The sequence below is a fragment of the Stenella coeruleoalba genome (genome assembly GCF_951394435.1).
Source record: "Stenella coeruleoalba genome assembly, chromosome: 16".
NCBI lineage: Eukaryota > Metazoa > Chordata > Mammalia > Artiodactyla > Delphinidae > Stenella > Stenella coeruleoalba.
In genome coordinates, this window is record NC_137162.1 from 25,283,951 (window position 1) to 25,298,782 (window position 14,832).

General features: G+C 56.0%; 2 protein-coding genes across 4 annotated transcripts; both read left to right on the forward strand.

Annotated features, from left to right (window-relative positions):
- Positions 1–1,360: 1,360 nt before the first annotated feature.
- On the forward strand, positions 1,361–5,318 carry CALHM1 (calcium homeostasis modulator 1; the record flags this gene model as incomplete). Its single annotated transcript, XM_079900473.1, has 2 exons — positions 1,361–2,309; positions 4,836–5,318. The coding sequence occupies exons 1-2, from the start codon at positions 1,758–1,760 to the stop codon at positions 5,316–5,318; spliced, it is 1,035 nt and encodes a 344-aa protein (XP_079756599.1). The 5' UTR covers positions 1,361–1,757.
- Positions 5,319–8,223: 2,905 nt separating this feature from the next.
- CALHM2 (calcium homeostasis modulator family member 2) lies at positions 8,224–14,809 on the forward strand. 3 transcript variants are annotated; one of them, XM_079900884.1, is made up of 3 exons: positions 8,224–8,459; positions 9,690–11,177; positions 12,519–14,809. In XM_079900884.1, the coding sequence occupies exons 2-3, from the start codon at positions 10,623–10,625 to the stop codon at positions 12,933–12,935; spliced, it is 972 nt and encodes a 323-aa protein (XP_079757010.1). In that variant the 5' UTR covers positions 8,224–8,459; positions 9,690–10,622; the 3' UTR covers positions 12,936–14,809. The 3 variants fall into 3 exon arrangements, with proteins under 3 accessions (XP_079757010.1, XP_079757011.1, XP_079757009.1); XM_079900885.1 differs by having other exon boundaries at positions 9,740–11,177; XM_079900883.1 differs by having other exon boundaries at positions 10,456–11,177.
- The last annotated feature ends 23 nt before the right edge of the window (positions 14,810–14,832 follow it).

Consider the following 14,832-nt stretch of genomic DNA (forward strand, 5'->3'; position numbering starts at 1 on the left):
CAGTTCTTGTCAGTAACACAGAGACACACAGACACAAAGACCACTCACGTGGCTACGTAAGAGGATGAGGCCAGTACTGAACCCAAGTTCCGCTGCTCACCGCTCAAAAGGCCAATACTAGGGGGACAAGTGTTGGTGGGAAAGGAACGTCTGCTTGACTCAGCAGTCTTCATCTGGCAGGGGTCGGCTTCCTGTAAAAAGAACTTAGGAATGTGTGTCAGGCCTTTATCTGTGTCTTCAGGGAACTGGGAGTTCTGTGCCTCTGCTCTGTGGCTGGTCTGTCATCTAAACTGTTACCAGTTTCCCAGCACAACAGCTAGTCTTTGTTTTTACATCTTCATGTTTCCTAACCATTAACTCTTAAGCCAGCCTTCTGAGTCTCAGGGGAGGCCTGGGAGACGAAAGCTTTGCTACAAACAAGAGGCAGGTGGAGGACATGGGTTGGGGCTGGTGGGGGGAAGGTCTGTCCCAGGAAGGCCCTACAGGACCCTGCTTGGTCACAGTTACACTCACACACCGCAGAGCCACAAACACTGAAGCCCAAAGCCGCAGAAAGTTCACACCCAAACACACACAGAGGCACACAGATCTGAGGGTCCCAGGGAGCTGCCCTGTCCAGGCTCTCGCTCAGCTTCAGCAGCCCCAACCTCACCCTCTCGCCCCAGACAGAAGCCATCTGGCTGGAGCTGGATCTGACCCACTCTTCTGAGAGAGCTGGCGACATCAAAGGGAGCCCTTTAAGCCCCTTTCCACTGTGCTATGCTGGTGGAGGGGTCGCTGCCTTGCTTCCTGCAGACGCTCTGGAGTCCCCAGCCCCAGGCAGGAAACCCTACCGCCCACTCCTTTATTTTTTGACCTGGCGGAGTAGAGGTAGGAGGTAGAGCCAGGAAAGGATTTTTCATCTGTAAGACACAGACACACCCACCGAGACACAAGCAGACAGGACATAAAAGCATTATGCTTATAGCTCTCTGCCTGGCAGAGAGGGGACCCAGCACCCTCTCAGATCCAAGTCCACTGACTCCAAATTCAGGGCGTTTTACTTTATTCATTTAGCACTATCTCCACCACCATCCCCATCCCCACTGTGACCACTATCACCATCATAACTGCCATTACCACCACCATCACCACCATTAACACAATCCCCACCACCATTATCACCCCATTATAGCCACCACCACCACGGCCATCGCTACGTCATCTTACCATCCTTGTCTGAGCAGATGGAAGAGCCCTCTTGGATCCTGACACAGCATGGAGGAAAGACCCAATGAGAAGGGCAGAAGGAGGGCGACATGCTTCCTAGGAGCCCAGGGGACAAGGTCCAGAAGCTCAGGCCTCTGCAGCATCCCTAGTTTCTCCCAAACCTCAACCCTGCTGGAGACAGTGCCTTCCCGGACAAGTCTGAGCCTCCTTCCCTGCCCTCCTCCCAGCCCACAGAGAACTGGTCCCCATCAGGCATGGTCCTCGTGGTTTCCCAGTGCCAGAGCCAGCCGTGGAGAGAGAGAAACCCAGCAGGGGCGGGGCAGGGAGGGGCAGCACCCTGGCTGCACCCATGGGATTGGCCAACCTGTGTCCTCTCGGCCAGCACCTGACTTAGAAGGTTCCTCAAAGAGACAGTGGCCTCAGCCTCCGCCCTGAGCTCTGCCCATCTCAGCCATGAAGTACCCACCCAGTGGGCAGAGTGGGCCTCAGGGGCCATCCTGAGGCAGCGGTGAGGTGGGAGGAGGCCAGCAGACCCCGTGCGGGGCACCATGGACAAGTTCCGGATGATCTTCCAGTTCCTGCAGTCCAACCAGGAGTCCTTCATGAACGGCATCTGCAGCATCATGGCCCTGGCCAGCGCCCAGATGTACTCCACCTTCGACTTCAGCTGCCCCTGCCTGCCGGGCTACAACGCGGTCTACAGCACCGGCGTTCTGCTGACGCCACCTCTGGTGCTCTTTCTGCTCGGTCTGGCCATGAACAGCAACGTGTCCATGCTGGCTGAAGAGTGGAAGCGGCCACCGGGCCGCCAGGCCGAGGACCCCGCCGTGCTGCGCTGCATGTTCTGCTCCATGGCTCAGCGCGCCCTCATCGCACCCGTCGTCTGGGTGGCCGTCACACTGCTGGATGGCAAGCGCTTCCTCTGTGCCCTCTGCACTGCTGTGCCCGTGACCATGCTGGGCAAAGGCAGTCTGGCCCCCGGCCTGCCCCGGCCCGAGCTCACCCGCCTGCTGGCCCGGGTGCCCTGCCCCGAGGTCTGTGACGGCGACTGGCTTCTGGCCCGCGAGGTGGCCGTGCGCTACCTGCACTGCATCTCTCAGGTAAGGGACCAGATGGCCTTGGGCTGGGTCTCCCCTCACAGATCGGGTCCCTCGGAAAGGACCCCATCCCCCATCTCGAAATGGGGCTTCCTCAGGACGTGGTCATATTTCCCCAAATAGATGTAGGCCCCCAGCCAGGACTGGGTCTCCCTCCTCAGACGGAGCTCCATGGTGCAGGGGCATATCTCCCCAAAGGAGGCCAGGGCCTCCGAAGGCAGAACCATGTGTCTTCCCTCAGGTCAGTGCCACCTGGGGAAGGAGCACTGTGCCCTGTGCTGAGGTCCCCAGAGGGGACCCAACTGCTCAGCCAGCCCCTCATCCTCCACCCTGAGCTCCAGTTTGGAAATCTGGGGGAATCTGCATCCATTTCCTCTTCCAGGCCGGGGCAGTGTTGAGGCCAGTGTGTGGCTGGGCCATTTGGGTACATTTCCCTGGCAAATGTCCCCAGCTGGTGCTCCCTGCTCAGGAGTGGGAGCTGAGGGGCCGGTGCCCCTGGAAGGGAGGCCTGAGTGAGGGGGATGCACTGTTGGGATGTGCCCCAAAGGAAGGGATGGAGGACCCACTGATGGGGAAATCTAGAGCTCAGGTCCCTCAGCCTCACTCCCACGTCCTCTGCCCCTCAGACCTCCTCTGCAGTTACTGTGCGTGGGGAGGAAGACCCAGGCAGGGACCCAGGCTGTCAGGGAGGGGACAGGGGGCTGGGCCTGCCCTGCAAGCCTGGAGAAACATGCACACTCTGCTCCAGAGAATCCAGACACCCCGCTCCCCTTCCAGCCTGGACTCTCCCCTGTGGGGCTTGCGTCGCCACCAGGCACCCATGTGAAACTCACGCTCCGAGCGTACAATCTGAACTCTGCTTCCCTCCCAGCCTGCACCTCCTCTCCTGTGGGTACTTGTCCGTCATCCCAGGCCTCGGGGCCTGGGGCAGCTGTCCCTCCACCTGACCTTTAAACCATCAACTCATAAACTAAAAGGGCCCCCAGATGGCAGGCTGCCTGGCCTATAGACATGTTTCATTTGGCCTTCAGGGGTTGAATTCGAAATTCAATTTTAGAATTAGCTGGCATCATCTAAAACCCAGAAATTTTCCCATGAAAATGAGATTGTCCAGCGTTACTTGAAACTTCAGGAGATTCAGCCGAGCAGGGTCCACACTTCCTCATCCAGCACACGCTCTGCACCTCCCCACCTGATGAGTACTCTGCCATGACCCACTCACCCCACTACAGGCATTCGGGTTGCCCTGCTTCTCCATCCTGATCCGGCCAAATGCTTCTCTGTGCAACTGGGGTTGACCCTGAAGCTCAGACTGGGGGAGCAGCCTTCCCCACAGTGAGTAACTGGAAGAACAGAACTAGCACCCAAGCATCCGGTGCTCTCCAGCATGGAGTTTGAGCAATTGTCCAGTTTGTCTCTGTGACCCCTGAGAGCCCGCACAGAGGAGGCGCTGACTGAGCGCTGCTGACTGAAAGGCCGACACTAGCAGGAGCCGGAGGAGAGATACAGGACTCAGAGGAGGAAGCATCACTACGGGAGGTCAAGGAAGGCTTCCTGAAGGAAGAGGCATGCTTACTGAGGGCTGGTTGGCCTAATAATAGTGGCTAACAGTTACTGAACACTAACTAGGTACCAGGCACTGTGCTAAGTTTATTACCACATTTCGTCCTCAGAACAACCCAATGGGATAGGTACTATCAACAGCCCCGTTTTGTAGGTGGGAGACATTTTGCTCCTAGTCAACCGTTAAGGACAGGCACACTTTTGTTGCAATTCACTTTATTAGGCTTTGTAGACATTGCATTTTTCACAAGTTGAAGTTTCATGGCAACCCTGCATCGAGCAAGTCTATTGGCGCCATTTTTCCAACAGCTTTTGCTCACTTCGTGTCTCTGTGTCGCATTTTGCTTATTCTCATATTTCAAATTTTTCATTATTATATTTGTTATGGTGATCTGTGATCAATGATCTTTGATGTTACTACTATAACTCACTGAAGGCTCAAATGATGGTTAGCATTTTGTAGCAATAAAGTATTTTTTAATTAAGGTATGTATATTGTTTTTTATACATAATGCTATTCTACACTTAATAGACTACAGTATAGTGTAAACATAACTTTTATATGCATTGGGCAACCAAAAACTTCGTGTGACTCACTTTATTGCAATACTTGCTTTATTGTAATGGCCTGGAGCAGAACCCACCATATCTCTGGGATACACCTGTAGTGGAGACAGGCAAACCCATGCAGCCTATTTCCAGGGTCTGCCCAGCTAACTCCTGTGTACTGAGTGCCAGACCTACATACAGGGCATTTTACTCACGTGGTCTCATTTCCATGAGATGGGTGGGTCTATGCCCATTTTACAGAGCAGAAAGTGGAGGCCAAGAGGTGCTGTCATTTGCTCTTTGTTGTCAGTGCTCTTTTCCCTAAAGGCCCTGACATGGAGTGTGCTTTGGGGGGTTGGACAGGTTTGGGAGGCTAGAGGGCAGTGCCCAGCTGACTCTCTCTTCTCTCCCCTGCAGTCACTGGGCTGGTCCTTCGTGCTGCTGACCACACTGCTGGCGTTCGTCGTGTGCTCTGTGCGGCCCTGCTTCACTCAGGTCGCCGTCCTCAAAAGCAAGTACTGGTCCCACTACATCGACAGTGAGCACAAGCTCTTCGATGAGACAGGCACGGAGCACGCCAAGGCCTTTGCCAAGGTCTGTATCCAGCAGTTCTTCGAGGCCATGATCCATGACCTGGAGCTGGGTCACGGCCACGGGGCGCTGGCTGCAGTCCCTGCTGGCTCGGCTGCTCCCACTGCCACAGACGGTGCCAACGCGGAGAGGGAGAAGCTGCGTGGCATCACCGATCAAGGCACCACGAACAGGCTGCTCAGGCGCTGGCACGAGTGCAAGCCGCCCCTGCGGCTGAGCCAGGAGGAGCCACTGGTGGGCAATGGCTGGGCTGGGGGCGGGTCCCGGCCTTCACGCAAGGAGGTGGCCACCTACTTCAGCAAAGTGTGAGCCGCAGCCAGGTGAAGAGGCAGGAATGGGGGTCTGAGGTGCTGTGGCCTCAGACCCCCAAACCAGATGGAGAAATGAAGGCTGCAAGTGCTGGCAGGAGGCCCCAGAGCACTCACCTCGTGCCCAGGCACTCACCTGCCCATTTGGGGCAGGAAATTTGGAGCTGGAAGGGGACCTCACCCCTCCAACTGTGACACTACCCTGCGTGGCCATGAGCAGTATTAGTCAGAAGGGTTCAGAACTGGCTTGGGGGGGACAAGCTCCCACCTGCCCAGCCCCTCCCAGGCCACTCCACCCCTGGTTCACTATCTCCTTTCAGGTCCTACGAGCATCCTTGCCCCAGCATCCACTCATCTGTGATGTTTTAGGAGCTCTGTTCCCTTATGCTCAAGGCTCAGGGAGTGGGGGAGTGTCCAGCCATCTCATGAAGCAGAAATCCTCTGATTTGGGCTGAACGGGCCAAGGTGGGCCATAACAACATGACACAGCCTCATGTGGTCACAGGTGATAAGACAAGGTGCCAGAAGCTAGGTACACTCAGGAGAAGCCAGGATGCGTCTCACCATGGAGTTCACGCGACATCATCAAGGTGGACCGCACATTTACTTAGCACTGGGCACAAAAGGCACCGTGTCTTAGTCTGTTTGAATCGCTGTAACAAATATGGCAGACTGGTTAGCTTATAAACAACAGAGACCTCTCTCACAATTCTGGAGACTGGAAGTCCAAGATCATGACGCTGCCATGGTCATGTTCTGACGGAGGCCCTCACTGGTTGGTAGCCAGTGCCTCCTCACTGTGTCCTCATGCGGCAGAAGGGGCTAGGGGGCTCTCTGGAGCCTCTTTTATAAGGCATCAATCCCATGCCTTAAGCACCTCAAAGGCCCCACTCCCTGATACCATCACCTTTGGGGGGCAAGATTCAACATATGAATTTGGGGGGACACATTCAGACCATAGCACATCCCATGGAGATGTCCTTGGAGACTGCCCTGACACACCCCTCACATCAGAAATCAGACCATCCCCAGAGCTTGAGCATTTAGAAGAAGAAGCTGATGCCTTCCCATTTTCTCAGAGACTAACCACCCCCCCCCCCCCCGTGGAGGGGGGTCTAAAGTGCTGAGAGGCTCCGCCCTGAGGTGGGGATGAGGGTGGAGGGGTGGGAGCGGAGCTGCCTAGGGCGGAAACAGCACAGACTCCAGAGTGAGAGAGAACTGGGTCAAATGCTGGATCCACCACTTACAAACCGTGTCCCTTGGGTCAGTTTCTTCATTTTTCTGTGCCTCAGTTTCCTCATCTGTACAGTGGGGATGAGGCACCTACTTCATGGGCTTGTGTGAGCATTAAATAGGTGAGGTGTGTAAAGTGCATGGCTCGTGGTAGGCACTCAGTTTCTGGCGGATAATGTGTATCAATTTCCAAACCTGAGGTCTTATCCTCCTCCTCCCCCTGGACGTAGGGGGAGGGGACGTAAGGAACTGGAGTTACCTTTGTCGAGGGGGAAGTTGAGGGCCGAGAAGATGAGCTTCTTGCCTCCCCCCACCCCCCAGACATCTTTGAGACTAAGTCCCACTCATCTAAGAATTCATTTTGATCTTGATCCCTGTAACATTGTGTTAATAATTTCCATTCTTCCTTAAGCATCCTTCCCTCTAGTCCCACTTCTGAGACCCAGTCTCCCTCCCTTTATTTGGGAAGAGGGCGAGACCTGGAAGCCAAGGTGGGCTGGAGGGCTCCTCCAGGAGATGGGACTTGCTCTAGGGGAAGACTCAGATGAGTAAAGACCAGGCGTGTGTTGGCAGCTGCGGGGTGGTGGGCTCCAGTGGGAAAAGCCAGCCCAGAGGTATTGGGAGGTACAAAATATGAAGGAAAGAGTAAAGCTTTGGGTCAGACAGACCTGGGTTCAAATACTAGGGCTGTAGGACCTGTAGTTACCCAATCCCTCTGACCCTCAGTTGTCTGTCTATAAGACGGATGTTACAAAGACCTGCTTTTTAGGGTTACAGTGAGGTTAAAGGATGACTTTTGAGGAAGAATTGGGAACTTTGGCACATGGTAGGATGTGAAAAAATAAACACTGGTCCTTTTCTCTTCATTCCTGCATGTGAACAAGCCCAGCTCAGGGAGGCCAGCATGTCACTCAGCAGTTCCATGTTCCCAGAACCACAAGCAGTGCAGAGCAGACAGGGGTCTGGGGGAGGTTGGGGGGTCTCTCCCTTGATACTGGGGGCCATCTAGACTGTCCTTGGACAGGGCTCTCCCTTTCAGCATTCCTGACCCATGGCTTTTCAGCCTCAGCTTGCATACTCCCACAGACGGGGAGCTCATGACCACTTTCTGGGACAGGCTGGGCGGCTCTGATTGTTACAAAGGGCTTCCTTGAGAAACCTGCCTCCTCGTAATTTCCACCTACCAGTCAGAGCTCTACCCACAGGGCCTTAGAAAATCCCTAGAGTCCAGAATTTTCTCATCAGTGCTCCTGATTTGAAGCAGGACCTGGGGAGCTAGCTGAAGTACAGACAGAAGAGCCGGCAGGGGGAGGGTTTGCTCAGAGAGGGGCAGGACGGCTCTGAGGGAGAAGGGCCAGGACAGGCGAGGGTGCCCCTGGCTTTGCGCACCCCGCTAGGAGGCAGCGCCAGTCTGGTGGCACCTCTCCCCTAACCCTGCTTGGGACTCGGTTCTGCCAGCTTCTATCGGTGGGGGTGCTCCTGAAACCGGCCTGGAGGGCAGGCCCGGGCCAGATCTGGCTGAGGCCCCCTTCCTGGCCTGGAACTGGTCCCACTGGCGTGGAGCCTCAGAAGGCAGGCGAGCCGCCGCAGTCCCCTCCACTTCCTCTCCTCCCCCGCGCCGCCCTCCCCACCCCACCCCCATACTGCCTGGCGCCCGCCCGCCCGGAGGCTGTTTTTCCACTGGCTGGCGCGAACCATCCATCTTACGGGTTCTGCCTCTTTCCTGGAGTTAAACTTTTCTGAAGACACCACAAGCCCCAGGCCCTGCTCGTCTCTCCAGAGCAGAAGCAAAGCAGGAGGGAGCCCGCCGAGGGGGCGGGCTGGCCCATGCCCAGGAGCTCCAATGTCCTCACCCCACTTGCCCAGCTCCGTGGAGGCCAAGGCCACCGGTGCCCGCAGCGGACCTCAGGTAAGGAAGGGGAACATGGCAGGGCCACTCAGAGGCTGCCCAGAGGGATTGTCCAGGGGAGCCAGGCCCCTCGCTGAGGACCCCAGTCCCCAGCCACCTGTTTCCTGTCCTGACTGTTGCTGGTGGAGGTCCCATCCCGGGCCTGGGGGCCACGGGCAGTAGTCTCAGAAGATAGCCTGTTCCCTCCTCTGCTCACCACCCACCAGTGTTCAGGCATCTTGTACCCCACTTTGGGTGGTTTCTGAACCCAGGGGAGCATATTAGGAGCCCTGAAGCCAAGAGGGGAGAAGAAAGAGGGAGACGGGGCTGCCTTTAACCCGTTCATCCCCAGCAATATCACAAACTCTTTCCCGAGGAGTTAGGCTGGAGCCCCTGGGCCCCCAGGCAGTGAGTTAGGGAAGTCAGGTCTCCTCCTCCTCCTGGAAACCAGCCCATCTGGGCTCCTCAGTGGCCACCCAGCTCTGTACCAGCCCGTCTGGCCGCCTTGGCAGTGATTAGGAGGGGTGGTGGTCTAGAGAGGAGGCATAGAAGGAAATATGGGCAGGTCTCCCCACCTTTGTTTGCTCCGTCCCTCCACTCCCCAGCTGCCTCTGGCCTGAGGACTTTTGTTTTTCACTCCCTGGATGGAGAGAAGAACATGGGCCACACCCCGGCCTGTGTGGGTGGAGCCTGGGAAGGGAGTTGGGGCAGAACACGGCTGGAGCCCGAGGCCATGGCCACTTCCTGGCAGGCTGCCAGCGCATCTGCTGGCCAGAGAGAGAGGGTGGTGGGTATGGCCAAGCCTTAGCCTTCATCAAGGCTTCCTGTTGCTGGCCGGCTGGGCGGTCCCCAGGCCTAGGGACCTCGGTGGAACAGAGCTGCCGGATAAGGAAAGGGTAACGGGTGGGGAAGGGGAGGTCTGCCAAGGCTCTTGCGGATGGGCACAGAGCAGTGTCAGTAGGAAATCAGGAAAGTAGAGGGCTCCCTTAGCTTGACTCACCCTCGTCCACTTCCCAGGCCTCCTTAGGTCACGCTCAGAAGTCCTGCCCAGGCACCTCCATACTTGAATAGCTTTGAGCAGCGCACTTTATCCTCCTGAGGCCTTAGCCTCCTGATCTTTGCCAGAAGGACAGTCATCCCCCATCTGCCTCACTTCTGGGAGGCACCCTCAGGACTGGACAGGGTGAGACGGAGGGTTTCATATACAGGGCGACTATCAGGCACTGTTTATTCCCTTTCATTTTCCTCCAGCATTCCTGAGAGGAGAGCAAGGACCAGAATGACTTACCCTCTTTTCACAGATGAGGACACTGAGGTCCAGAGAAAGGTCATGAAGTATGTTGAGAGCCAGGATCTCCTAAACCAGTCCAGAGCCTGAGGTCTCCAAAATGAGAAGGTTCTTGTGAACTCCAGGGATGCTGCACCAGGCTTACCACTGACTGGAGGCCCCTTCCTCCACCCCCCACCCCCCCATATCACAGGGGCAAGTCCAAGTCCCTTATCCACCAGGACACCTACTCTGGCTTTTATACCCATGGGCTAGACACCTTGAGGACACACCCTCCAAATAGTCCTAGGTCCCCCAGCACATTAGCAGTACCTGGAATCCCAAAGGGAAAGGCAGTCAACAGCCCACAGTCCCCAATGCCACAGGGCCAGTCCTAGTCCCCACATCAAAGGAAGCTTGTGGTGATGACGAGAACCTAAGTGTCTGAGGCAGATAGAGCTGAGCCTGAGTCTCAGCTCTGCCATTCATATGTGAGCCCGATAAGCACTCACCCCAAGGAAGCCTCCACCTTCCCTACGTGCACTGGGATATCAGAGCTCAGAGCAGGATCTTGACGATGGGCAATGAGGGATGTAACGTGCCCGACATAGTAAGAGCTCAGTGAACAGTGGCTATTCTCATTCCACCCAGGCCCCGGGGCTCCCCGAGTCTCCTTCCTTTCCCAGCCTGACTATGCAAGATTCCCTCGGTCCCTGTTTTTAGAGGCCAATACTGATCAGTCATCTACAGTCCCACAGGAAGCACCAGGCCAGCCACTGCAGGGGATCAAATGGCAAGATTGTGCCCTGCCTTCAGGGGCCTGTAGCCTGTGCGCTTTCCTAGTCCCACCAGGAGCCACCGTCCCAGTCTCCTCCTGCCTCCACCCTTGCCGTCGGTCCCCCAGCTGACCCGTCACCATGGCAGCCCTGATCGCAGAGAACTTCCGCTTCCTATCACTCTTCTTCAAGAGCAAGGATGTGATGATTTTCAACGGGCTGGTGGCACTGGGCACGGTGGGCAGCCAGGAGCTGTTCAGTGTGGTGGCGTTCCACTGCCCTTGCTCACCAGCCCGGAACTACCTGTACGGGCTGACAGCCATCGGTGTGCCCGCCCTGGTGCTCTTCCTCATTGGCGTCATCCTCAACAACCATACCTGGAACCTGGTTGCCGAGTGCCAGTACCGGAGGACCAAGAACTGCTCGGCTGCCCCCAACTTCCTCCTTCTAAGCTCCATCGTGGGCCGTGCAGCCGTGGCCCCCATCACCTGGTCTGTCATCTCTCTGCTGCGCGGTGAGGCCTACATCTGTGCTCTCAGCGAATTTGTGGACCCCTCTTCGCTCACAGCTGGGGAAGAGAGTTTCCCACTGGCCCAGGCCACAGAAATCCTGGCCACGTTCCCGTGTCGGGAGGGCCCTGCCCGCCTGTCAGGTTTCCGGGAGGAGGTCAGCCGCAGGCTCAAGTACGAGTCCCAGGTGAGCCTGTGCCAAGGGAAGCTCCTCTTCTTTCTCTCCTACGCGGTGGCTGGTGGGGAGGTGCTGGGATGACCCAGTATTAACGCTGGAGTCAGTCCTCAGGGGCTGAGCTCTCCAGGAAGTCACTAGATTATCAGCGTTGGGCATCAGAGTTGGGTAACTATGGGTCAGCGCTTGGCGGGGCAAGGGTGAATGCCATCCCCAATAAGAGAGTTTTAAACATTAAAGGAATGTTCTTCTTGCTCAGACCAAGCCTTGATCCCAGTCACAGATTAAGCCCTTTGCTCCAGCCAGACTGAGCACAAACCCCTGCCATCTTACGAAATATTTGCTGTCGACCGTGAGCTGATAGTGGAGTGTGGCTGGCTCAAGGGATGAGCATGTTCCTATCCCAGGAAAGGCCCCTGTCCAGCACTGAGTCAGCCTCAGGCATTGCTGACAGGAGGCGAATCCCTTGAGACAGGAAAGGGTGTCCAGTCGGGAGGCAGCAGCTGCCGCCCTGAGCCTAGCCTCAGCCTTGGTTTAGTTCTGAAGGAGCTGAGTTGGTCAGGGAGAGAGGGCAAGGGCAGAGACCTGGGCAGAAGCAGAAAAACAGCTGAAGTATTCACTTAAGAGAAGCAGGGCGTGAGGGCGAGATAGGAAAGAGCAAAGATTTTCTAAAGGGCTCCTCTTGGGTACAGAAGAAACACAAGTAGGAGCAGGGCTGGAGACAGCACCAAAGGAGATGGAACGTGGTAGACAGAGAGAAATAAAATGTATTTGATGATGCTCAAATGCCCACAGCTCTCTGTACAGGCTTAAATGGGGAAACAAAGACGACCTTGACTGTCCTAGCCCTCAACAGGCTCACAGCCAAGCGAGACAAGCACATGGGTAATTTCAAAACAAGGCAGAGAATGATGATAAGAGGAACCAGGCCATGAGGACTCAGGGAAGGCAAAATTGCTCCCAGAAGGGATTTTTGACGGCTTCCCGGAAGTGGTATCTGGGCTGAGCCTGGCAGATTGAGCTGGATTTTGGTGGGCTCAGATGATGTGGAGGAGGCCCTTGGGGCTGCAGGAATGGCAGCTGAAATTGCAGGAGGCTAAGTCTAAGTACAGAGACGGCGTGAGCTCAAGGGAGTGAGGGCAAAGAGGAGGAATTACAGTCAGAAGGGCCTGCCACCCTTAGGGGAGCAGAATCTGCGGCCAGGCAGGTGACAGAACCAGTTCTCAGGGGGTTGTGACGTCAGGTTCAGCCCAGCCCACACGCTCTGACCAGCTCCCGCTACTTCTTACGGGGGCGCTGGCGGTCCAGACAGCTCCTCCGTGCCTGCCCTCAACCCGCCCCTTCTCTGGCCAGCTCTTCGGGTGGCTGCTCATCGGTGTGGTGGCCATCCTGGTGTTCCTGACCAAGTGCCTCAAGCACTACTGCTCACCGCTCAGCTACCGCCAGGAGGCCTACTGGGCGCAGTACCGGGCCAACGAGGACCAGCTCTTCCAGCGCACGGCCGAGGTGCACTCGCGGGTGCTGGCTGCCAACAACGTGCGCCGCTTCTTCGGCTTCGTGGCACTCAACGAGGATGACGAGCAGCTGGTTGCCAAGTTCCCAGTGGAAGGCACACAGCCACGGCCACAGTGGAACGCCATCACCGGCGTCTATCTGTACCGCGAGAACCAGGGCCTTCCACTCTACAGCCGCCTGCACAAGTGGGCCCAGGGTCTGGTGGGCAACGGCGCAGCCCAAGACAACACAGAGATGGTCCTGCTCGCCTCCTAAGGGTCCTGTTCCCACACTCTTTGCCAATGACACGACTTGGTCCCAAACAGAACCCCATGGCCTGTTCACATCAGCATCAGAGGGGAATTTTTTGGGGGGGGTGGCGGTGGGGCACTTGTGGGATCTTAGTTCCCCAACCAGGGACTGAACCTGCACCCTCGGCAGTGAAAGCACAGAGTCCCAACTACCTGACTGCTAGGGAATTCCCCAGAGGGGATTTTTTTTTTTTTTTTTTTTTTTTTTTTTTTTACCATAGCTTTTGGGGGAAACAGGCCAGGAAAAAGTAACACAAAGTAAAACTGGGGAACAGATGTGAGAGCTAGTAGACAACGTGGTCAGCTCCAGCAGGAAGGCTCTCAGACCTGAAGAAATTCCTTCTCCTGTTGCCACCAGCCACATGGTCAACAGCTTTGGAGAAAAGACCCTTTCCCAGAACTGGTCCTTAATTAACTACGATGTGGATGACCTTTGAGTGGTAGGACCCAGTCCCACCGGTCTGTGAAGCCCTGGACAGCAGAGCCAGGTGACAATGAAACTCACCAGCAGGCTCCTTGTGCGGAACACTGTGTGTAACTGTATATGGACACCTGGCCCGGTGCTGCTCACCTGGGAAGCAGCCCCCAATGTACGCCTCTAGCTTTATTTTCTATAAATTTTTGATATAAAGTTTTTCTTAGTATAAAGGACTAGCTTGGTGTCTGCACGATTGGATGGGCCATACCGCAGCAGGCTGGAGGTCATGGGGACAGGCCCAAATCCCATTCCTGGGGAGGGAAGAGGACAGAGACTCTGGGCAAGACTGAAATGGATGGAAGGGAAGGCTGGGGCACAGGGAGAGCCAGGTGTTCCCACACACAGGAAGGCCCTGGGATTGACGACGTCTTAACTGGGTTCAGTTTTCTGATTTGATCTGGGAAACAGATGGAACCCGGCCCTTCTCAGAGGGAAGCTCGGCTAAAATTTCACGAGTCAGCAGATCCTGCCCTTGCACTCAGTAGGGCAGCCTAGCTCTCGTAACCTAGAGCTAGTGACCAAGAACAAGGCCAAGCCCTGCTCTGCCTCCCTCCCATGCCCCTGCCTGAGCCCCTCCACCACCTCTAAAATCTCTGATGCTCTCTCCCTTGTCCCTGTCCTGCTTTTTGGCATATGACTCAGTCACTTCCCATGGAAAAGCTCTCCAGCTCTTAGGACATTTAAAGCTCTGCCCAAGAAAACTTTAATTCCCCTAAGACCAAGCCAAAAATGAACTGGCTTCAACAACTAGCTGGGTGTGTTTTGGCCTCGAGGAACTCTAGAACATACAGGATTATTACTTATCAAGCAGAAGGAGAGACAGTCTTTCTGGGAACTTTACAGGGAGGTGGGGGTATAGCGGGCCTGTCATGTCCCCTTCTCCCTCAGGACTCAAGGACCAGCAAGTCAGTCAAGGCCCTCCGCCCAGCAAGCTCTCCTCAGGGGAGCTACAGGGAGCCAGAGAAACTGTGCAGCTCTCCCAAAGCCACACAGCATGTGTATCTACGTCCCAGCCTCACAGCCTCCACAAAGGGGCCCGAGGCACTAGCTGAGCTGAGGCTGAGGGAATGCCCAGAGGCTCTGCGATCTAGGAGAGCAACGCGCTTCCCAGACCCTGCTGACCCCCACTAGCCGGACCAAGAGCCTGGCCAGGGCCAAAGTGGGATCCTGACCACAGCGTCCCTGGGGGTCGGCCCTCCATTCCTGCTCCCCGGGGACCTCCCATGAAGGAGAGACTCAGCTTTTCTGGGAGCCCAGGAGCCTACTGCCTGCCACCACTGAGCAGCCCCAGAAAAGGAAAAAGATGAAATAAATTGGTTCCTAAAACAAGCAAAAAGGAATTATGAGAAATCTTAAATCCTTTTTTATCTTGACAGGATCACCC